Source organism: Pelophylax lessonae (genome assembly GCF_965119305.1).
Source record: "Pelophylax lessonae genome assembly, chromosome: 5".
Classification (NCBI taxonomy): domain Eukaryota; kingdom Metazoa; phylum Chordata; class Amphibia; order Anura; family Ranidae; genus Pelophylax; species Pelophylax lessonae.
The window spans coordinates 288363238-288389174 of NC_138772.1; the positions used below are offsets into that span (position 1 = coordinate 288363238).

A 25937-nucleotide genomic window follows, 5' to 3' on the forward strand; every position below is an offset into this window, starting at 1 on the left:
GTGTTTTTACATGTCAAATCGGCCTGATGTGAATGGAGGCTTAGAGCTCTTCTCACTATGCTCTGCAGGGTATAATTTTAGTTCCCCACCCCCTAGTATCTAAAAGCTCAGACAAGCTGCAAAAAAATCTGCACTTTGAAAGGCTATAGAAGAGATAGGACAGCAGATAAACATGTACAGCATATGTAGCAAGATTTGTTTAGTCTCTGTGTATCCCTTGAGACTAGTCACTTGACTGGGTATATGTAAGGCCCCTTTCACAAAGGCAGACCGTTCAGATCCGCCTGTCCGTTTTAGGAAAATAGGAAACCCTATTTTCCATCCGTCCAGCGGATCGGATGAGAACAGACAAACGGTCCGTTCTCATCAGATTCCCCCATAGAGAACAGCAGGGACCTGACAGCTCTGTCTCCGCACTTAGTGCGGAGACAGAGCTGCCATCCCCCTGCTCAGCGGGGGATCGGCGGATTGATCCCCCGCTGAGAAAAACGGAGTCCGCCGACGGACTCTACAGTGTAAAAGGGGCCTAGGGGTTTACAACCACTTTAAAGTGTATTTTCACTTTTGCTCTCGAATTCGGATAACACATGTTTTATATTTGTTACATATTCTTATTTACAAACCCAATTCCAAAAAAGTTGGGACACTGTACAAATTGTGAGTAAAAAAGGAATGGACTAATTTACAAATCTCATAAACTTATATTTTATTCACAATATAATATAGATAACATATCAAATGTTGAAAGTGAGACATTTTGAAATGTCATGTCAAATATTGGCTCATTTTGGATTTCATGAGAGCTACACATTCCAAAAAAGTTGGGACAGGCAGCAATAAGAGGCTGGAAAAGTTAAATGTACATATAAGGAACAGCTGGAGGACCAATTTGCTAATTTTTAGGTCAATTGGCAACAAGATTGGGTATAAAATGAGCCTCTCAGAGTGGCAGTGTCTCTCAGAAGATGGGCAGAGGATCACCAATTCCCCCAATGCTGCAACGATAAATAGTGGAGCAAAATCAGAAAGGAGTTTCTCAGAGAAAAATTGCAAAGAGTTTGAAGTTATCATCATCTACAGTGCATAATAGCATCCAAAGATTCAGAGAATCTGGAACAATCTCTGTGCGTAAGGGTCAAGGCCGGAAAACCATACTGGATGGCGGTGATCTTCGGGCCCTGCATCACATACAGGAATGCTACTGTAATGGAAATCACAACATGGGCTCAGGAATACTTCCAGAAAACATTGTTGGAGAACACAATCCACCGTGCCATTCGTTGTTGCCGTCTACAACTCGATAGGCCAAAAAAGAAGCCATATCTAAACATGATCCAGAAGCGCAGGCATTTTCTCTGGGCCAAGGCTCATTTAAAATGGACTGTGGCAAAGTGGAAAACTGTTCTGTGGTCAGACGAATCCAAATTTGAAGTTATTTTTGGAAAACGGGGACGCCATGTCATCCGGACTAAAGAAGACAAGGACAACCCAAGTTGTTTTCAGCACTCAGTTCAGAAGCCTGCATCTCTGATGGTATGGGGTTGCATGAGTGCGTGTGGCATGGACAGCTTACACATCTGGAAAGGCACCATCAATGCTGAAAGGTATATCCAAGTTCTAGAACAACATATGCTCCCATCCAGACGTCGTCTCTTTCAGGGAAGACCTTGCATTTTCCAACATGACAATGCCAGATCACATACTGCATCAATTACAACATCATGGCTGCATAGAAGAAGGATCCGGGTACTGAAATGGCCAGCCTGCAGTCCAGATCTTTCACCCATAGAAAACATTTGGTGCATCATAAAGAGGAAGATGCGACAAAGAAGACCTAAGACAGTTGAGCAACTAGAAGCCTGTATTAGACAAGAATGGGACAACATTCCTATTCCTAAACTTGAGCAACTTGTCTCCTCAGCCCCCAGATGTTTGCAGACTGTTATAAAAAGAAGAGGGGATGCCACACAGTGGTAAACATGGCCTTGTCCCAACTTTTTTGAGATGTGTAGATGCCATGAAATTTAAAATCAACTTATTGTTCCCTTTAAAATTATAAATTTTCTCAGTTTAAACATTTGATATGTCATCTATGTTGTATTCTGAATAAAATATTGAGATTTGAAACTTCCACATCATTACATTCTGTTTGTATTCACAATTTGTACAGTGTCCCAACTTTTTTGGAATCGGGTTTGTACATAGAATACCTTTTAAAAAATATTTTAACATTTCTGCTTAGCTTTTTACCTGCTTCTGCATTTTACTCCTAATCTGAATTTCTTTGTTGAATGCAGGGTTGTTAGGAAGTAAAAGTCTAAGTTTACCTAAAATTAAAAAAAAAAAAAAATAAACAGCAAAAGGAATACAGGTAATCTATAATGTGATGTGTCCATTGTGCTACTGTGTCCTGGTGTAGCAGAACTCTACTTCCTCTGATTCCCTCCCATGCCATAATCTCCCAGTGCAGTAAGGGTTAATAGAACTAAGGGACCCCGTGACAGGCACTTATCAAGAGAGCCGGACTATGCCCACTTTTTCTTCCCAGGTCCTCCATTAATAGAAGCCATACTATAGCTTATATGAATATAACATGATCTATGAATGGAGGATGATTGACAGGTGGGAGGCTCCTCCATTCATAGATCACGTTTCATTTATATAACCCGTAGTACTGGCTTTTATAAATAGAGAAGGTGAGCAGAAATGGTGGGCATAATCACTGCTCCCTTTTTTCAATCCCCGCTACATCAAAAGTTTATGGTGCGGGGGGGGGGGGGGGGTGCATCAGGGGAGAAAGATGTGTGCTAAACCAGGCACAAGGGAAACATCACATTGAAGGTAAGTTATACCCAACTTTCTGTTTTTTCTTTAAAAGTAAACTTAGGCTTTAATGTGTACCATAATAATGCCTATCTGTGTGTGTGCTGGCAGATCTCAGTCGTCAGTTGTAAACTAGATTTGAACACTGTGTGTCCTAACTAAGGGTTAAATAATTAGAAGCTTGCCCCCTGCATTGTATATTTAGTGAGTCCCCAGTCTGTGTGGAGACAGAGACACTGTAAGACTGTCCAGAAATGCCTACAAATTGCATTGATTTCCAAATGAAATGAAAAATTTACTTTTATCTGGGCTAAGAAGAAAAAGGACTGGGCTGTTGCTCATTGGTCCAAAGCCTTATTATTGGATTAGACGCTTATGATGTTCTCTCTGGTTCAAGAGTGGCTTAACACAAGGAATGTGACAGTCCTGGATACATCTCTGTTTGTGGTGGCTCTTGAAGCACTGACAACAGCCGTAGTCCATTCCTTGTGAATCGCCCCCAAATTCTTGAATAGGCTTTGCTTCACAGTCCTCCCAAGGCGGTTATCCCTGTTGCTTTTGCACCTTTTTCTACTACACTTTTTCCTTCCACTCAACTTTCCATTAATATGCTTGGATACAGCACTCTGTGAACAGCCAGCTTCTTTAGCAAATACTTTATGGCACTTGTGGAGGGTGTCAGTGATTGTCTTCTGGACAACTGTCAAGTCAGCAGTCTGGTTGCGTAACCTACTGAACCATTCTAAGAGACCATTCAAAAGCTCAGGAAACCTTTACAGGTGTTTTGAGTTAATTAGCCGATTAGAGTGCAACACCATGGGGTTGATTTACTAAAGGCAAATAGACTATGCACATTGCACAGGGCAGTTGCTCCAGAGCTTAGTAAATAGGCAGAAGCTCTGCAGAGTTCCATTATCCAATCATGTGCAAGCAAAAATGCTGTTTTTGTTTTGTTTTTTTTCATTTTCGTTGCATGTAATTGGGTATTCTTTGCAAAGTAAAGCTTTACCTCATTTATCAAGCTCTGGAGCAACTGAACTTGCAGGGTGCAACTGGACTTTGCAAAGTGCAGTCTATTTCTCTTTAGTATATCAACCTTTGAGTCTACAATATTGAACTTTTTCACAATATTCTAATTTTTTGAGACACTTAATTTTGGGTTTTCACAAGACTTTAAGCCATAATCATCAAAATAAAAAGAAAGAAATGATTGAAATATATCATTCTGCGTACAATGAATCTATATAATATGAGTTTCACTTTTTGAATTGAATTACTGAAAAAAAATTTACTTTTTGATAATATTCACATTTTTTTAGATGTACCTGTGCTGCAAAGTCTAGATGTGCAAAAATACATATCCCAACAGACTAAAGGCTTTAATTAAAGCAAAAGGTGGTTGAACAATATACTGACATAAGGGGGTGATCCTTTTCTCAACTCAGTCATTCTGTTTTTAATTTTTTTTTTCTGACATGTTGGTGTTATATACTTCACTTGGATGTTGCACTGAGTATATACAGCTGGATAAAACAAAAACTGTGTCTGTCTTTATTTCAGGCTGCAAAGAAACGAAGCGTGATTATTATAAAGGGAGTGATTCTTTTCTATACCCACTGTGTAGTGGGATTGTCTCAATTCTGACTATAAAAGTGGAAATATACTTTAAACTTCCTCAAAGGATCCTATGTTATAGATTACTGATGTTTGGCATGTCCTAGCAACAAAGAAAACTAAAGTTGTTCAATTTGTCTTTTCTAGACTAATCCTAGCATTAAAATGGGAAACAGTTGCAGTACGGTGACAAAAACCCACATTAAGAACTTCACCTTCTTCTGTATGGCTCTTTCCTTAACGGTATGTAGACAATTATACAATTTAGTTAGCAATTTTGCTTGTATTGAAAAATAGAAGATTATATCACAACTTTTTTTTTATTTTGATGGTTAAATATGATTTTCTGCAGTGAAAATGGATAATGGTAAATCAGATAGCACTTGTTTCTGTTTAATGACGTGGAGTTCAGATATTTATAAAGGACAGACATAAATATGTCTATATATGGTCTTCATATCACTGCATCTCTTGTCCACAATTTGTGCAAATACCAGATCAAGTGAAAATCAGATATATTTCCTCAAGAAACAGAGGTTGTTTTCTTGGATAAACAGTAAGCAAGGCATTACTGTCTACTATAGATAGACAGTTAAACTGGCCATACAATAATGCAGGGGGTTGAAAAAAAAGACCTGATTCCCAGTGCAGACATTCATTGTGGATGTGGGAATACCTCCCACTGCGTTATTGTGTTCTGACGGCAGGGAGGCTTCCCTGCCATCAAACACACTGATCAGTGTTGCCGGCTATGGCTGGCAGCACTGATCATTCGGGAGAAACCCAACAGGCTCGTTGTACAGAAGGCAATTAGTAGATCGCTTTCTGTACAACCAGCATGTCCATACATGGATCGAAATTCAGCCAGTCTCTGGTGAACCTGCCAAATTTTGATGCGTGCATGGCTGCCTTAACAAAGACATTTTACATACAGTACGTTTCTCTATAGAGATTATAGATCGCAAGGTAGGTAAAATCCAGAGATGTATAGTAACTAAGTAGAACTACTTCACTACTGTACTTTCCTAGAGTAGAATTTTTTTCTCCTACTTCCACTTTTACTTCACTACATTTTTTCGATGATTTCAATACTTCTACTCTGATATTTTTTTTTTTGTGCTGCATAGTTACTCGTTACTATTATAAAAATTACCACTGCCAGAACAGTAGATGGCAGGTTTCATGAAGTTCAAAACATGTATTATCAGCGCATACGAAAATAAATGCTACTGTATGTATAAATAAAAGCTGCATTTGAAATAATAAAAAACAAAATAATGTTCAAACTTTTGACTTCTTTCTTTAATAACTACATAACACAGTACTTGTACTTTTACTTTCAGTACTTGAGTAGAAAAATTTAAAAACTACTTGCAGTACTTAAGTACAAAAAATGTGAATACTTTAGTACTTCTACTCAAGTCACTTTTTGATCGAGCACTTGTACTTTTACTCAAGTATGGGTTTCGAGTACTTTATACAACTCTGGTAAAATCTACAAGACAGGCAATCAAAAGCTCTTGCCCATTCCAGAAAGTGCTACATCTCAACAGATGATTCATTTGTAGTCACCGCTGTATCTAAAAACATACTTGCTAGCTTACAAGTGTGTATGATTGTTCAGTGGACACAAAAACCAAGATCTGACCCTATTTTATTAAATATAAAGTGCTGCTATGTTTGCTCACGCCTGTTATTTGGACGTGTTGTGGGAAAACAATGATCTTAGCCTGCCTGCATCATACTCATCATGGCTGCAGATTCTGTGTACTGCTTTGTATGTGAGCAGAGCAGGCTTGCTGAATCACTGTGGAAGAACTGCTGATAAGGTCTGCTGGAGTCAGCACCTACTGACCCTGACAACCCCTGTTTTGTTTTGTTACTCACTGTCACAGTGGCATGGAAGTGGAACGAGAGTCAGGTGAGGCTGAATGTAACTAGGGAAGAACACTAGCTGCCCATTGCTGGGAATTAGTCATGCTTGCCCAGCAATGTTTTTTTTTTTTTTTTTGCCCGTGCTTAATACCCTATAAATGCTTTGTGTTTTGTAGCTTTTCCTAGGTCATACAGTATCTAACTGCATTATAAGAGGGGTTACAGTAATTGCATAGATGATGCTTGTAGACTAGGGCTGTATACTTCACATCAAATAATGGGACAGATATGCTGTTGGTCATGATTTTTTTTGTACACAATTGGATTTTTCCTATAACAGATATCCTTTGTCATTTCCGTTGTCTATCTAATTCAGCCTCTGATAGCCCCAATTTAGAAAATCTTGCCCAATAACTCTTTATTCCCAAAGTGCTGAGACTTTCTGTGCACAGCTTCCCCCATACACCACTATTACTGGGAAGGAACCCCAGCACACCCAGAGTGTTTGATTTACTAAAAGTCAATGTGAGGTTGATGTCTGTGGCCAACTCTAGGTGAGCTGCAATGATCAAGCACAGAAGTGTGAAACGCGTTTGCTGTCTTTCCTAAGAGCTATATGTGCATGTCTCATCCATACTTTTAATTTTCTTTCAATAAACATGGATTTTTAACGCTGGATGTGCCACCATCTCCTTCGTCTATATGCTAGATGAGCTGTACTTGGGATAATGTATCATTGATATAATTAAATATGTTGCTCATGTATGATTTCTCTTTCGTTCACTGACGGACACAGCTCCATGTCTTCTAGTCCAGGGGTGTCAAACCCAACTTCATCGAGAGCCATATCAGCATTATGATTGACTTCAAAGGGCCGGTTGGATTTGTAATACTATATATCGAGAGTATCCCACCCCCTTACATCAGATGTCAAGAGTCCCCCCCCCCACCCTCCCTTACATCAAAGTGCATCCCCTTACCTTGTGTTGCTGCTGGGGGCAGAGCTGGGAAGCAGAAAGTGTAGGGTCTGGAGGAGGCCCAAAGAAGAGCTGGAGCTCTAAAGCAGCTCTAGGAGAGGTGTGAGGGGCACATGAAAGGGACTGGAGGGCCGGATTCGGCCCGCGGGCCTTGTGTTTGACACATGTGTTCTAGACCCTTGAGCAGCATAAGCCCCAGGGTCTAGAAGACATGAAGCTGTGTCCGTCAGTGAACCTCAGAGAAAAGGATTTTACAGTAAGACAAAAATCCAGTTTTTACCTACCAAAACATATTGTTAATTGTTACTGTTTTCTTATGACTCAGAAGGGTTTTGCTTCTGTAGAGGAGTCCATTAGAGAGATGTCCTCTCTGTTTTGCTCAGATGAAATACCCAAAAAGAAAATGAGGGAAAATATCCAATTGCAATACAGGCAGAAAAAAAGATTTGTTTTTCATATAGTAGGGTGAGGTCTTTTTCCCAGAACAGAATCATGCCAAGACTATAGACTGAGCTGTATTAGTATATATAGATTCTCTTCTGTCATACAAAGCCTACTTATCAGCATTTTTTAAAAATAATGTTCAGTTCCACCCAAATTTAAAAGAAAAATCACATGTATTTTTACTGTTTTTTTTTTATATTAGTTTTCTGTAATCCCCTGCATTGTATCAGTGCAGTGATGGCCAACCTTCGCTCCCCATATGTTTTGGAACTATATTTCCCATGATGCTCAATTTCACTGCAGAGTGCATGAGCATCATGGGAAATGTAGTTCAAAAACATCTGGGGTGCCAAGGTTGGCCATCACTGAGGGAGGCAAGCACTAGTATGACTCATCCTTGTACCACATTCTTGAACAAGCTGTGGTGCTGCTGAACTGAAGGTTAAAGGCGACCTTGCACTAGCTGGAACAATTAGATACTTCTACTGTTATTTGCTGGGTTCTAATGAGCTTTGCAAAAAACTCCTTACCAGCAACTGATTCTACAGAAATGAGTTGTTTGTCTCTGTGGCAAATGTTAACTGTGCATCATTGCAAATGGGTTTCTTCATTCTGAAGCCTGCACCCACTACCCTACCCCACCCCAATGGCATGCTGCCCAGATCTCACACCCACCATTACAGATGAAGTTATGTGTACACAAAGCTGAAGGCAAATCTCCACATGTAATAGTTGAATCTACTTTCATGTCTTCCTTTGGGTTCAGGTGACCTTGTCTTCCCAGAGGTCTAGGGTGTAGGTGTTGCCTATGTCAACTGTGCCTAGGAATAAAAAAGAGAAGTACCCATTTTAGTGAAAAGTGTGCTTTAAAGTTGAAGTTAAATCTGCTCATATTTTGCTTTTTATGGCTCCTCCTTCATTAACATGCTAATGACATGTTTAAATAACACCCTTCGTTTTCATTGCATACTTTATTATAGACCCAGTGACATCCTCACTAGGTTTCTGCAATGCAGGAAGATCCTGGTTGATGGGCTGGCACTCGGCTTCCTCTAGGGATGAGTTATTCAAATATCAAAATGCATTAATAGGTGGATGTCCATCTGGAGGAGTAGATATTTCTAGGCAGGCTGCATTTGCTTGCAGAGTGCCATAGGTAATGATCACATGTAATGCTAACGACCTTGATTGAAAGATCTCAAATCCAGTAAATGAAATGGATGAAAGGGGTGTGCCAGGGACAGTCAAGCTAAGCAGTATGCCCTCCAGCCAGGAAAACAGATTGGCTCTATCTGACTTGCTGCAGTGTCTAATGGACATAGTGTGAAGCTCACAGTGTGCAGTGAAATCAGAGTAAGCTATTTCATTACAGGAGAGGAGACATTGCAACTGTGCAAGGCAGAAGGTAAGACTGAAATTCAGCTTTATGGATCTGGCTCTGCTGTCTGACAGAAGGGTTATGTGCATCACAAGGCTGGTTGCACAGAACTGCATATCCTTTTGCAAGTAAAACCTTTCCCATTAAATTATACAGTGCATCCGGAAAGTATTCAAAGCGCTTCACTTTTTCCACATTTTGTTATTTTACAGCCTTATTTCAAAATGGATTAAATGGATTATTTTCCTCAAAATTCTACAAACAATACCCCCCATAATGACAAAGTGAAAGAAGTTTGTTTGAAATCTTTGCAAATTTATTAAAAATAAAAAATGAAAAAAATCACATGTACATAAGTATTAACAGCCTTTGCCATGACACTCAAAATTGAGCTCAGGTGTGTCCTGTTTCCACTGATCATCCTTGGAGATGTTTCTACAACTTGTTTGGAGTCCACCTGTGCTAAATTCAGTTGATTGGATGTGATTTGGAAAGGCACACACCTGTGTATTTAAGGTCCCACAGTTAACAGTCAGAGCACAAACCAAGACATGAAAGTGGGGGGTGTCATGGCGCTTTTCTAATATCCCAAGATGGTACAAGCCATGAAGTCCAAGGACTTGTCTGTAGACCTCCGAGGGAGGATTATATGGGGGCACAGATCTGGGGAAGGGTACAGAAAAATTTCTACAGCATTGAAGGTCCCAAATAGCACAGTGGCCTCAATCATCTGTAAATGGAAGAACTTCGGAGCCTCCAGGACTCTTCCTAGGGCGGGCCACCCAGCCAATTGTGCGATCAGGGAAGAAGGGCCTTAGTCAGGGAGGTGACCAAGAACCTGACAGTCACTCTGACAGAGCTCCAGCATTTCTCTGTGGAGAGAGGAGAACTTTTCAGAAGAACAACCAGCTCTGCAGCACTCCACCAATCAGACCTGTATAGTAGAGTGGCCAGAGGGAAGCCACTCCTCAGTAAAAGGCACATGACAGCTCAACTAGAGTTTGCCAAAAGGCACCTGAAGGACTCTCAGACCATGAGAAACCAAATTCTCCGGTCAAACAAAGATTAAACTCTTTGGCCTGAATGGCAAACATCATGTCTGAAGGAAACCAGGCACCGCTCATCACCTGGCCAGTACCATCCCTACAGTGAAGCATGGTGGTGGCAGAATCATGCTGTGGGGATGTTTTTCAGCGGCAGGAACTGGGAGACTAGTCAGGATCAAGGAAAAGATGAATGCAGCATTGTACAAAGACATCCTTGTTGAAAACCTGCTCCAGAACCCTCTGGACCTAAGACTGAGGCGAAGGTTCATCTTCCAACAGGACAATGACCCTAAGCACACAGCCAAAATAACAAAGGAGTGGCTATGGGACAACTATGTGAATAGTATAGACAAAGGGGACAGCTAGCCAACAAGAGGATTTGTAAAAAAGTACAAGTATCCACGTCCCAATTAAATGTAAAGAAGGAAAATGGATGGGCCAAGGGGACTTTTAAAGGGATACTGTCATCAAGACAAATAGCAGAAAATCCACATATATGTAAAAATACACAAATTTTATTGATACAAAACCAAAAATAAAGAAGAAAAACATTAAAAGTAACTATTATCGTGTTGATAAAACACCAATAATATTACAGCATACAGAGCAATTGGGCAGTACATACAATATACAGGCTTAGGAGAGCCAGATATCCACGGAGGGTGGGTGTAGATCACGCTGTCCACTGCAGACCTATGCCAGAGATGGTATGACTGGTGGGTCTGGTGTGATGGACCTGGGTGTCTAAACCCAAACCCAGCCCGACATGTTTCGCGGGTGACCGCTTCCTCAGGGGCAAATAACGTGGGTATGTATATCAACAATGCTACTAGAATTATTAAGAGAAAGCAAAGTCAGTGCATATCTATTTGGGAGACATATCACATAATAAATCTCATAATGGTAGGTCAGAACAGAGGTAAGCGCCAACTAACATATAACCCACCTGTATAGCCGGTTCTAAAACAACTGGAGACCTAGGGGATCACGACTGGGACTAGTACCCCCCCGGCGGACATGGGAGCAGTCCACACCAAATAGGGGTCCAAATCAAAACGTTTAAGGTGACTGTATTCTAGATAATGAGAAGTATATAATCAAAATTGGATAATTGCATACATGCTTGTATATGTCAGCTCCATAGTAGGAGGAGAACTTACCAAATACAGTATACTTGTATATGTCCCCTGTAGTATCTCATGACAGGGCTAAGGGGTGGCTGCTGGAGTAGCCAGGACTGGTGAACGGAAGATTAGGTCGATATCAGGACCAACAAGCCTTATGTCCATAAGGAGACAGAAAAACGCAGTATTGAAATGTTTGGTTAGAACCAATGCGTGAACGCTAAAGAAAGCAAGTGGAAAGAAGGATAGACCCATCTCAGTAATTTGAGAATAGCATATGAACACCACGTGCTGTAAGTAAGCCAAGAACTATACCAAAGATCCAAAATCAGGTGCACGCATCACCAAAAGTAAGTGAATAAAACCAAAAAGTGAGGGTGAAATGATCGCAAAAAACGTGGAGTGTAGCAATGGTGAACATAGAAGAATGAAGGTGTGAAGAGATCAGGACGGCAGAAAGCAGACCCATAAAGTGGATGACAAGAGCCCAGGCGTCTCAAAGAGTGATAGTGTTTGAATCATAAGCAGCGGAGAATCCAATGAGAAGAACAGCAAAATAGAGCCATGTGCTATATTTACCTAACACTCCTCGCAGTCCGGTATCCCGTAGCCGAGTGAGTGTCTCAGTGGGGATGGCGCCTATATGAGGAACCGCTCCACCCCAAACACAGCTGGGTCGGTAATCAGCCGGCCACGTAATAGCTGTGTTCGGGGCAGACGCTCCGAATGCGCTTGTACACAAGCCGGCTCATCGAGATGCGCCGGATGTGACGTACTGCGCATAGCCAGTGGGTGTGTCTGCGGCGCCGACGCAGACGAATCACCGGATGTCCAGTGACTGTCAGCAGTGTCGGTACCCAGACACTACACCATGGCTCAGGGACACATATTGAGTGTGTACCCAGACGGGCGTCACATGCCCGCCATGGGGAACATCCAGCAGGATTCCAGTATTCTCATGTGTTTTTTTAGGATATAGCAAGTCAGCTCTAGATTGAGCTTGCGCTCGGTTGAAGGCTTTTCGCAGAATCTTACGGGAATATCCTCGCTGTAGGAGTCTATCCCGTAATTTTTTAGATTCTGCCAAAAAGTCTGCGTCTAATGTACAATTGCGACGAGTTCGCAGATATTGTGCGTAGGGGATACTATTCTTTAGGGGTTCAGGATGTAAACTAGATGCATGCAGTAGCATATTGCCTGCACTTGGCTTCCTATAGAGATTGGTGATGATGTGTCCATCATCTTCTCTTTTGATTTCGACATTGATTTTGATTTTTTCCCTCCACCTTCCCCCCCCCCCTTTTATCTTCCCTTTTCCTTCTGTCCCCACCCTGTTCCTCCAATTGATCCATTATCCTATGATATTCAAGAGCTTGATTCCCACCATGGGAATTATCAGGCTCCATACCTGGGAAGCAGCTTCTCCCAGAATGTTATGCAATTGTCTGAAACCCCTTATCATTTGAATTAATGTTTATGATAACTATGTTGTTTTGCTCATATGTTGTCAGTAATAATATGATCTGATGTATACATGTAAAATCTTGTATGTATATTTATTTATTGTATATCAATTATCTGTTGGTTATGGTCACAGAGGTATAGCGCCATTTGGCATTCATCTCCCCTGGTTATCCCTTGTTCAGCAACCCGGACCAATTTCCATCACCATCCACGGATGGGAGGATCCTGCTGGATGTTCCCCATGGCGGGCATGTGACGCCCGTCTGGGTACACACTCAATATGTGTCCCTGAGCCATGGTGTAGTGTCTGGGTACCGACACTGCTGACAGTCACTGGACATCCGGTGATTCGTCTGCGTCGGCGCCGCAGACACACCCACTGGCTATGCGCAGTACGTCACATCCGGCGCATCTCGATGAGCCGGCTTGTGTACAAGCGCATTCGGAGCGTCTGCCCCGAACACAGCTATTACGTGGCCGGCTGATTACCGACCCAGCTGTGTTTGGGGTGGAGCGGTTCCTCCTATAGGCGCCATCCCCACTGAGACACTCACTCGGCTACGGGATACCGGACTGCGAGGAGTGTTAGGTAAATATAGCACATGGCTCTATTTTGCTGTTCTTCTCATTGGATTCTCCGCTGCTTATGATTCAAACACTATCACTCTTTGAGACGCCTGGGCTCTTGTCATCCACTTTATGGGTCTGCTTTTTGCCGTCCTGATCTCTTCACACCTTCATTCTTCTATGTTCACCATTGCTACACTCCACGTTTTTTGCGATCATTTCACCCTCACTTTTTGGTTTTATTCACTTACTTTTGGTGATGCGTGCACCTGATTTTGGATCTTTGGTATAGTTCTTGGCTTACTTACAGCACGTGGTGTTCATATGCTATTCTCAAATTACTGAGATGGGTCTATCCTTCTTTCCACTTTCTTTCTTTAGCGTTCACGCATTGGTTCTAACCAAACATTTCAATACTGCGTTTTTCTGTCTCCTTATGGACATAAGGCTTGTTGGTCCTGATATCGACCTAATCTTCCGTTCACCAGTCCTGGCTACTCCAGCAGCCACCCCTTAGCCCTGTCATGAGATACTACAGGGGACATATACAAGTATACTGTATTTGGTAAGTTCTCCTCCTACTATGGAGCTGACATATACAAGCATGTATGCAATTATCCAATTTTGATTATATACTTCTCATTATCTAGAATACAGTCACCTTAAACGTTTTGATTTGGACCCCTATTTGGTGTGGACTGCTCCCATGTCCGCCGGGGGGGGGGTACTAGTCCCAGTCGTGATCCCCTAGGTCTCCAGTTGTTTTAGAACCGGCTATACAGGTGGGTTATATGTTAGTTGGCGCTTACCTCTGTTCTGACCTACCATTATGAGATTTATTATGTGATATGTCTCCCAAATAGATATGCACTGACTTTGCTTTCTCTTAATAATTCTAGTAGCATTGTTGATATACATACCCACGTTATTTGCCCCTGAGGAAGCGGTCACCCGCGAAACATGTCGGGCTGGGTTTGGGTTTAGACACCCAGGTCCATCACACCAGACCCACCAGTCATACCATCTCTGGCATAGGTCTGCAGTGGACAGCGTGATCTACACCCACCCTCCGTGGATATCTGGCTCTCCTAAGCCTGTATATTGTATGTACTGCCCAATTGCTCTGTATGCTGTAATATTATTGGTGTTTTATCAACACGATAATAGTTACTTTTAATGTTTTTCTTCTTTATTTTTGGTTTTGTATCAATAAAATTTGTGTATTTTTACATATATGTGGATTTTCTGCTATTTGTCTTGATGACAGTATCCCTTTAAAAGTCCCCTTGGCCCATCCATTTTCCTTCTTTACAACTATGTGAATATCCTCGAGTGGCCCACCCAGAGCCCAGACTTGAACATGGATCATCTCTGAAGAGATATGAAAATGGCTGTGCACAAACGCTCCCATACAACCTGAAGGAGCTTGAGAGGTCCTGCAAAGAAGAAAGGGAGAAACTGCCCAAAAATAGGTGTGCCAAGCTTTTAGCATCATACCCAAAATGACTTGAGACTGTAATTGGTGCCAAAGGTTCTTCAGAAAGTTTGGAGCAAAGGCTGTGACTCTTTATGTACATGGGATTTTTTTCATTTTTTATTTTAAAGATTTCAAACATACTCATTTCACGTTGTCATTATGGGGTAGTGTTTGTAGAATTTTGAGGAAAATAATTAATTGTATCCATTTTGGAATAAGGCTGTAACATAACAAAATGTGAAAAACGTGAAGCGCTGTGGATACTTTCCAGATGCACTTTATGCCTATATTTCTGCTGTGTATTTAGCTGTTTACCCTGATATTCAACTTTCGGCAAAGTGTCCAGCGTTGCAAAAATCAATTGACTATTCTTCAGCTGCAGAAGCTTTGATGATTATGTTAGAACAAATTACTGTAGATGGCAGGTGGATGGTTGATATTGCGGCAAGACATGCAAATGTATGCAAAGATAGACTTGCATAACATGATAGTTTGCAGAGATTTAAATGAATGTCTACGAGGCAACATTCGACCGGAGTTTGTATTGCTGCAGCACATTTTTGTCCTGTTCCTCTAGTCAGACAAGCAAGATCTTTACTATGCACAACTACTGTTCTGCATCTTTTAATTGCCCGTAAGGATTTTTAGAAAACTGTTTACATATGACCCTTGACCCAGGTAGGGCTGGGGTTTTGTCTTTTGCATAAATAGTTCAGATAAGGAAAATTAAATGCAAGTTTGTATGCTAAAGATCTGCAAGGGTCAGTTTATGTAAGCTCAGGATCTGCAACTTACAACACAGAAGCCACTTTTAGGGTACTTGCACACGGCATGCGCTTAACACTTGTGCTTAAGGGAAGCTGGCGTATGCATTGAGACCTAGGGTAGTTAGCTCTCATGGTAGATGCGTAGTAAATCCACAGCATTATACAGTGAATCCACAGCAGGCAGGAACTATAGTTAAGGTCCTGGTAACCCACATTTATTAAAACAGTAGAAAGCAAAACAACAGTCCAACATAAATTATGAGATCTTCTTCAGCTTCAGCAGAATACAAACACTGGAAAATGTCGAGTCACCTGGTTCATAAGCTCACTGTGTTGTCCAGCTCTCTTAGACACTTAGCTCTCTAGCCTTTAGTTACAGCAGCCTAGCGCATTATCCTCCATAAAAGGCTTTATTGAATATAGGAATAAAACACTCACAAACGAAATCTTGGCTCTCAGGAAGAGGCTAAGCCTCGAAACGCGGAAGCCATTTCAAGCTACTGAGGACGGTACATCTTCCGTTTCTGACACTGGTGGCAACTCAGTATTGTGATATACATTTACCAAGAGCTTGTTTGTGAATTTATTTAAATTATTTCCTATATTCAATAAAGCCTTTTGTGGAGGATAATGCGCTCGGCCGGTGCGCCCTTGTGGTTGTCTTTTGATTACAGTGATCCCAGATCACCCTGGTCTTGAAAGGGCTGCAAGGCTGAAGCATTCAGGAGAAGCCAAGTGTACAGTCGCTGGTAGCTGCATGTGTGTGCCTCAAGCACCCTGCTGTACGGCCCACCACTGGCCTACTGATTAAGGTTCTTCTGACTCACCTGAGTATTGGAACGAAACCTGCTGTCTCCTGGCTTCTGGCTGGCGCCCTCTGACCCCTTTCGTCTCACACACTGGGAGTGGTCTCCAAACTGGAAGCTCTGAGCTATCCTCAGATCTGAGTATATAATGGCCCTGCACAACTGTATACTCAGACAGCTTGCAGGAGTCTAGCAACACCCAGACACAGATTTGAATGTTCCAATCCATAACTACAGAATCGAGAGAAAGCCAAAAACACAGCTTTCTCTGACCAGAAACACTAGGTTGGAACGTCACATTTACCCTACATTTTCCTATATTCTCACAGTATCAGAGCCTCTCACTGTCACAGTGTGTATTTGCATGCATATGCACATATTTCACATATACGTGCGTATTTGTGTAAAATACTGACCAGCAAGACAGATTTTTTTTTTTAACTGATCTATAGACAATGCAGGTTTTACGCGCCTGTGTGTATAGACTTATTAACCACTTTACGACCAGCCGCTTCTGGGCAAACCGACGTAGCTCTACGTCTGTTGCACGCAGGCAACTAGGGGGCGAGCGCGTGGCGCCTCTGCTCGTCAGCGGGGAAGCTGGCACGTGTGTCAGGCAGCTCCGATTGCCGCCTAACACCGGCGATCTCTCCCCGCTGATAGAGAAGGACAGTCGGCTGATGTAAACACGGCCGTCCGTCTTTCTCCCTGCAATGATCAGAGACCATGTGATCCTGCTATATAGGATCGAACGTCTCTGTGATCATTTCACAAGCCCAACCCCTTCCCTGCCAATGGCATTATTACAGTAACATATTGTTACATAGTGAATATTGTTAGCATTGATTACTGTGTAATGTCACTGGTACCCCCAAAAGTGTCAAAAATGTCAGTCAGGGGTCCGATCTGTCCGCTGCAATGTCGCAGTCCTGCAAAAAGTCGCAGATCGCCGCCATTACTTGTAAAAAAAAAAACAATAAAAATGACATAAATCTTTCCTGTAGTTAGTAGACCCAATAACTTTTGTGCAAACCAATCAAAATACGCTTATTGCGATTTTTTTTTTTTTTTTTTTTTTTTTTTTTTTTACCTTTTTACCAAAAATATGTAGCAGAAAACAAATTGGCCTAAAATGTTAAAAAATTTTGACTTTTACATTTTTTTTTTTTTTTTTTTTTTGAGAATATCATGTAGCAGAATGTGAAAAATATTGTTTTTTTTTTTTTTTTTTTTTCAAAATTGTCACTCTTTTTTTGTTTATAGCGCAAAAAATAATAATTGCACAGGTGATCAAATACCACCAAAAGAAAGCTCTATTTGTGGGGAAAAAAGGACGCAAATTGTGTTTGGGCACAGCGTCGCATGACCGTGCAATTGTCTGTTAAAGTAACGCAGTGCCGAATCGCAAAATAGGGCCTGGTCATTAAGGGGGAAAATCTTCCAGTCTTAAAGTGGTTAAAAACAATGAGCTGAATTTGAATCAATAAAGACAGATACCTAAATGCCTAAAAATGTGACATTTTTAGGCATCCTGTGTGCAAGACAGGGCTGATCCTAAGGTCACAGATGCCTATGTGCAGAAGTATTTCTGGCACCCCCACATAACCGTGATCATCTTACTAACTTCTCCCCTTTACAAATGTTTCTATGGCAATGACTGAAACACAGAGATGCTCCTCTAAGGAGTTTTCGTTACCCTAAGATCCTCCTACAATCTCTTAACAATAAAAAACTTTCAGGAAAAGAAGCAGGGTACTCTAATGGGACCTGGAGGAGGGTCTCTCTAACAGAGGCACTCTTGGTGTCCATTAGAGAGTCTGTTAGAGCCCCCACTAAAACTATTAGCAATGTGTTTAGTTTTAGGAAAGAGATTGCAGACATACTACAAGAGATGGTTAGAGACTGAGGATATGATACAGCAGACGGTCAGAGACTGCAGACATTATGCAAGAGATGGTTAGAGACTGAGGACATAATACAGGAGATGGTTAGAGACTGGGGACATGATACAGGAGATGATTAGAGACTGGGAACATAATACAGGAGATTGTTAGAGACTAAGGACAAGATACAAGAGATGGTCAGAGACTGAGGACATGATACAGAAGATGGTGAGAGACTGCGAGTATGATACAGGAGATGGTCAGAGACTGGGGACATGATACAAGAGATGGACAGGGACTGCAGGCATGATACAAGAGATGGTCAGAGACTGCGGGCATGATACAGGAGATGGTCAGAGACTGCGAGTATGATACAGGAGATGGTCAGAGACTGGGGACATGATATAAGAGATGGTCAGAGACTAAGGTCATGATATAAGAGATGGTCAGAGACTAAGGACATGATACAGGAGATGGTCAGAGACTAAGGACATGCTACAAGAGATGGTCAGAGACTGTGGACATGATACAAGAGATGGTCAGAGACTGCGGACATATTACAATAGATGGTCAGAGACTGAGGACATAATACAAGAGATGGTGAGAGACTAAGGACATAATACAAGAAATGGTTAGAGACTGAGGATATGATAGAAGAGATGGTCACTCAGTGACTGCAGGCATGATACAGGGCATGATGTAGGAGATAAAAATAAAAAAACAAACCTAGGGCGCACTGGCCTAGCGCATTATCCTCAAATAGGCTTTATTAAGTGTAAGTGCATAAACTCACAAACAAAAGTTTAAAAAGGCACATCAAATCCAATTATCTGGAACAGTCTGTATCACGTTGACAAATACAATGTACTCAATAGATAATGGCTAACGCGTTTCGAGGCTTAGCCCCCTTCTTCAGAGCCTCTGGGGCTTCTTCAAAGCCTATTATTGAGGATAATGCGCTAGACAGATGCGCTCTATGTTTGTTTTTTGATGTTAGTGCCTACAGACACCCCCAGTCTTAAAGGGCATTGGCCATTTGGGAAGCCAAGTGTGAGTTCTGTGGAACAACACCTTTGAATAGGTTTTAAATGGGGCCCTATCTCTGAGCACAGGAAAAAGGTGCTACAGCATCGAAATTTGTCTTAGATGATACAGGAGAAATACGGAGACTGTGTACATAAAACATGAGATAGTCAGAGACTGGGAGTATATTATAGGAGACGGTCAAAGACTGCGGGCATGATACAAGAGATGGTCAGAGACTGAGGACATAATTCAAGAGATGGTCAGAGAATGCAGGCATTATACAAGAGATGGTCAGACTGAGGACCTGATACAAGAGATGGTCAGAGATTAGGACCTGATACAAGAGATGGTCAGAGACTGTGGACATGATACAAGAGATGGTCAGAGACTGTGGACATGATACAAGAGATGGTCAGAGACTGTGGACATGATACAAGAGATGGTCAGAGACTGTGGACATGATACAAAAGATGGTCAGAGACTGTGGACATGATACAAGAGATGGTCAGAGACTGTAGACATGATACAAGAGATGGTCAGAGACTGTGAAGAGATGGTCAGAGATTGCCCTTCCAGGCTACCCTTTAACAAAAGATTACTCTAATTTTACTCTGGATTATTAGGTTTCAATTCACAGGTAAGAGAACACCTGATAATAGCCATTAGAGATATTTTTTTGTATGTTTAACTGAGATTCTTTTTTACTGTACTGAACATTTTCATGCACTGTTAATTTTTCTCTGTAATCACCTGTTTGGATTTTGTAATCTTGATACTATTTTGAAAAAAACGTAATAATAACTTGAATTTAAACAAGAGCTTTAACCCTACCAAAGACCTTTTTTGCTATTGCCATAATACAAAAGAGCTTCCATAATACAGAGACTGGTATAAATTAAAAGAAATTACAATTATAAATAAATAATATTGCATGGTTTAGGACTCTCTCCTGAACTTGAACTAGATTGCAGAGGTATTAGCTTGCAACCAAGCCTGCATCCCAGTTTATTTAGGTATAACTGGCCCATACCTGCTGTACATGTGATGTTACCTGCACATTACCTGACTAACATAAGGACACAACTAAAGCCATCATTAGTGCAATGCCCACATACATTTAAAGCCTAAGCTTACCTGAAACAAAAAAATAAAATCAACAAAAGGGACATTACTTATATTTAGTGAGATGTGTCCCTTGTGCTGCTCTGCCCTCCTTTTGCCAATGTCATCCTCCTTCATTGCATCCAACCACCCTACCCGACCAGATCCCACCAATCTTCCCCTTGCCATAATCTTCCGATGTGGCAGGGGTTAATAGAACTAAGGGAGCTGTGACAGGCTCTCATCAAGATTGCCTGACTATACCTGCCCTTTCTGTCCCCCTCTTCCATTCATAGAAGAAACTTTTACTGCAGCTTGTATGAATGAAACCTGGCCCATCCTTCATTTTCATAGTGTCCCTTGTGTTGTGTTTTTTTTTTTTTTTCTTTTTTTTTTTTAGGGGTAAACTTATGGGTAAACTTAGACATTATTTATGTTAATAGCAGACAGTTAAAACAGTAGCTTTCCTAAAAAGCTAAATTGTTTTCTAGTAGTTTCTTAAAATAAAATAAGCAGGCTATGTGTACTGGTGAAAAGTCGGTGTTTAAGTTAGAACATTCGTCCTTCTTTTAGTAAGTCACAAAAAAAATTTTTCTTCACATTCGTCCTTCTTTTAGTAAGTCACAAAAAATTATTTTCTTCACATGTCCTAATTGTCTCCGCAGCTGTGCTTTGTGATGTTCTGGACTCCAAATGTATCAGAGAAGATCCTAGTGGATATCATTGGAGTAGATTTTGCCTTTGCAGAGCTGTGTGTTATCCCTTTGAGGATATTTTCCTTCTTCCCTGTACCAGGCAAGTATTACAACAGCTTGTTGTCACCAAAAAATTCAGCCGTGTTGTCAATCTAACCATGCATATTGTAACTGCTAAAGGCCACATTAAGGGCAAGGTGCCTAAAGTGTTAACAATGCATGTAGTACTCGAAGCAGAACTAAACCCACCGACTGAACTGTTTCCCAATAACTGTTACAGTTACTGGTGTGCTTAGTTATCACCCAAACTGTAAAGCCAACAAATGGCTGGTGTCATAGCCAATTAAAAGTCTAGCACCATGGTAACTGCACATCAAACAGAGGCTAGGATGGCAACTTTTTGGGCTGCAAAGGATGGGAGATTTTAGTTCTACGGTAACCTAGTTTGGGGACCTTTTTGGAGAAACCTGTATATATTTAAGCCATTGACTTCCTGATCTGTTTATAACAGGCAGTTAGTACTTGATCTCTTTCAAACTGGTAACTTGGGTCTTGTCCCTATTTCAGACTACTGTAATGTTTACCTATAAAGTAAAATAAACTGGGTTGTGAGTTGTTTTTAAAGACACATACTCAGGGGCTTTGATGGTATCCATCTTTCACTACTTACTGATTTACTGACCTGGACATTCATATCACATATCCTGGGATCTGCACATTCAAAAACAAGTTAGCAAGGGCACATTCCTTTTAAAGCAATTCACATTTGCCTTTAATATAATAAATAAAGACATTTGTAGAATTTCCATTTTAGTGAACTCTGCTATTCATCACAATCACTCCGACTTCTGCTGAAGAACTGTTGAGATAAAATATGAGCCAGACAAGGAATGCTCAATGGACTTGCATGTAACATTTTTTACAAAGCTAAAAGCAGAGATGGTGTATGTTACAGGGCAATATGACTGACCCCATTTACATGTTGCATTACAAATTGTACATAGAAACAAGGTTTTGTACAAACGTATCACTTTTGATGAAATTACGTACACCAAGCTGATCATATTCAGATTATTATAAAATAAAATTTAAAAGATTATACATTTTATTATTAGAATTTGCATTATGGGCATTATGTGGAGATATTTTCTGTAGTCCTCAAAGAGAACTGGGAGGACTAATAATACTGCTGAATGATAAGAATGCAGCACCAGTAGAGTGTGGAAGGTATAACTGAATTTCTATCAGCACTAACAGTTATTTTTTGCATTTATTGAACACATATACATAACAAAATACCAAGATGCCTGAAATGGTACATTTAACAAACCAAAAGGGAGCAAATCAGAGTATTACATACACTGTAAATTTAACTTTTTTCACCTTTAACAAACCAAAAGGGGGCAAATCAGAGTATTACATACACTGTAAATTTAACTTTTTTCACCTCCAACATGTATATATTCAGTACTAGAAAGATGTAAGGGGGTATTTTCCAATGGGTACATTTATTCCTAGAACAACTAAAGGGGAATTTCCCTCACTTTGGAAGATTTCCTCTAACTTCCTGTTGCGTTTTCACTGGAAGTGAAGGGAATGTTCACCAATGGTGCTCAGCAAAAAAAATACCCTACATGAGTTTTAGCTCTTCCACTCTATCCAGAACAGAAAAAGTTTTATCTATACATACTATGTACTGAAGAACTCAAACATTTAATAAATCAGAAGAAATGTTTATTGTGCCAAAGAACAAAATATACAACAAATGGTTACACATATAGCAAGGGGCAACCATAATATAAAAGAAAACTAAAGTGCTTACAAAAGCAGAAGAAACACTTCACCCACTAGATCCAAGTTCTGCAATAGATGGGTATACAAGAGTAGTAGAATATATACAGTACCCAGTGTGGGAGTACATCTTGGCACCAGAATTTAACAGCAGTAGAATTGGTATCTCTCTTTTTTTTTTTAATGAGAAGGGCCAACGGGCCAATGCACAATGGATTATACTATCCCAAGCAGACAAGAATCCTCCGAACACCTTGCACAATAACATAATTTACTAAGTTTAAAATCATTCACATATGATAACTTATTAGAAGACATACCTCCTTACCTTCCTCCAAATAGGAGGACTGTTAGGTGTGACATACTCAGACTTGAAATAGTCTTTGCATGATCAACTGAGCCAGGGCTATCCCAGGGGTGTCCAGCCATACCTGCCAAATTACAGATAGGTGTCTTATTAACCTGTTCTATCCAATGTTTCATAGAGGGGATGTTTGAGGACAGCCAAAGTTTGGCTATTTGTTTTCTGGCAAGGTATAGCAGTCGTTTCACAGCGATATTCACCGGAGGTGGGAAAAAGCTCTTCGTGCATTACTCCCAATACACATACTATGGGGTCCAGTGGGACCTGGATCATATATACTCTAGAGATGGTATCAGTCACTCCCCTCCAGTATTGGAAGAGTTTAGGACATCGCAACATCAAGTGTGTAAGCGTTCCTTCTTTGCCACAACATTTCAGACATATAGGCGAGTCTCTTCTCCCCCAATGATAAAGCTGCAATGAAGTCCAATATGCCCTGTGCAATAGAAAAGTTGGTATAGTTTATGTGAAGGCGAGACCGAGATGGGTGGAATGGATTGTAGGCACGTCTCCCATGTCTCATCATCAATACCACCCAAGTCCCTTTCCCAACCTCGCCTGCATGGTAAGGTGGTTGAGTCTTGTATTGATGTTGTCAGAGTGGAGTAAATTAGCAAGATCATTCCTTTTTTGCTAGGTTCAGTGAATACAGTATTTAGGAGTGGGTGTTTAGACAACACTAGGTAAGAGTGCTGCTATTGAGCCTGCAGTGCGTGTCATAGTTGCAGATATTTGTAATACTGATTTCGGGATATCTCAAATTCTGACTGTAGCTCTGAAAACTATTTTTTTACATCATGATGGAATAGTTGAGACATATACCAAACACCCAGCATCTCCCATGTTTAAAAGTCCCCCAATTCATCTAATTCTGCATAAGTGGGATTGCGCCATATAGGGGTTTCCAGAAGAAAACCCGACAGCTTTAAGCTTCCCCTAATGAATGCTCAAAGCTTTTTGAAGAGGAGTATCATAGGCTCTGAGCCTAATAAGGCAGGGAAGCTAGCCTCTAGGTAACACAATGCTGTATAATGTAGTTTATCAGGGAGCAGATCTGCCTGTTCGGATCAGAAGCATCTGGGATTCACCATCCCCCTAGATGTTGGAGTTGGGAGGCCACAAAGTACAATCTAGGATTTGGTACTGCTAGTGCCCCCTGATGCTTACTATATTGTAGAGGGGAAAGGCGTATTCTGGCAACCTTCTTCTAGGACTCAAACATTTATGATTGGTCTTTAATTACAGAGTTAGAGCTATTGACGGGTATAATGACAGAGGTTTAGGCTGTAGCTGGATTAGTGTTTGACTGCCAGTGTCTATTTATGGTGTTATGACTGGATGAAGGCCAGTTGGCGAATACCAACAAGGTGTGCCTGCCAGGTTCCAAAGTAAGACTCCCCATGTGGGACACATTTTGGCAGGTTTTATGTGATACCACCTGAGTGTGAAACATTATATAATGTAAGGGCACTTATTTGGTTGGTACATAAAGTACATCTGCTGTGTCTACATACTGATGTGTGTAGTGACTGAAGACTAAAGCTCAGATACTTTCCAGCGAGGTTTGGCCTTTAGGTTTGAATTTACTGTATATTATGCGCATTTAAACAATAGCTCCATCATATAACATGTTGATCTCTTTGGATGCTTCGGACCATCATTTAAGGGGAAGCCCTTACAGGTCCCAATAAATGAAAATACAAATAGGCGAGCTGGTTAACTTTTTGAATATAGTATGCTGATGATTAATTATTTTGGGATGCACTGGGGATGTGTATATATATATATATATATATATATATATATTGTTATATATATTGTTTTATATATATATATATATATTTTTTTTTTGTTATATATATTGTTATATATGTGTATATATATTGTTATATATATATATTGTTATATATTTACATATCTGTTAGAGTCTAAATATGTCTGTTAGAGTCTATGCATTGAAGTTGTATGAGTCTATTAAGGTGCTTTTCCTTATTTGTCTATACATACATTTTATTTTTCTGAACTAGCCAATCTAAATCTTAAATTGTATGCTGTTAACAAACAATTTTGCTCTTTTTTAATTTATACAGTTACTGTGCGGGCCCACTTAACTGGCTGGCTAATGACACTGAAGAAGACGTTTGTCCTGGCACCCAGCTCTATTTTAAGAATTATCGTTCTAATCTCTAGTCTTATTATCTTGCCTTACATGGGGTAGGTTTTCTTTTTAACACAACAGGATGGAAAAGGTTGACCTTTTGTACTAGGTTTCACATAACACCTAATTACTAGATACATTCATAGAATTTGTATTATGAGATTCCTATATAATTCAGTAACCTTTCACCAGTTACACGGTATATTACAAAGTTAATGTTTAGCCTTTAAGGATTGCGGCCTGATGTTGTATTCTTTACATTTTGGACTTACAGATCAGTTTGCAGGATTACAACTCTTCCCCAGCTTCTGAAAATATCTTTTTTATTATATAATGTTGCATATGTGCTTTGAATTTACATACATATAGTAAGATTTAGGCCCCTTTCACTTGGGTGGGTTGATTGGGTCTGCTTGTCAGTTTCTTAGGCTGACCCGATTGGACCATCAATTACTCTCTATGGAGCAGTGGATGTCAACATCCGATCCTGTCCACTAAAAACAGACGTATGGGGAATCTGTTCCTCATCCGCTTGGCAGGTCGGATGACAGACATAT

At 40.7% G+C, this 25937-nt stretch overlaps 1 protein-coding gene across 1 annotated transcript in view; it reads left to right on the forward strand.

Moving 5' to 3' along the window:
- Nucleotides 1-25937, forward strand: part of ANKH (ANKH inorganic pyrophosphate transport regulator) — a 218646-nt gene that overhangs the window by 167319 nt on the left and 25390 nt on the right. Inside the window, exons 8-10 of the mRNA XM_082258414.1 lie at nucleotides 4585-4680; nucleotides 21038-21167; nucleotides 25313-25436. Coding sequence (XP_082114540.1) covers nucleotides 4585-4680; nucleotides 21038-21167; nucleotides 25313-25436 — 350 coding nt within the window. The remainder of the gene's footprint in view (nucleotides 1-4584; nucleotides 4681-21037; nucleotides 21168-25312; nucleotides 25437-25937) is intronic.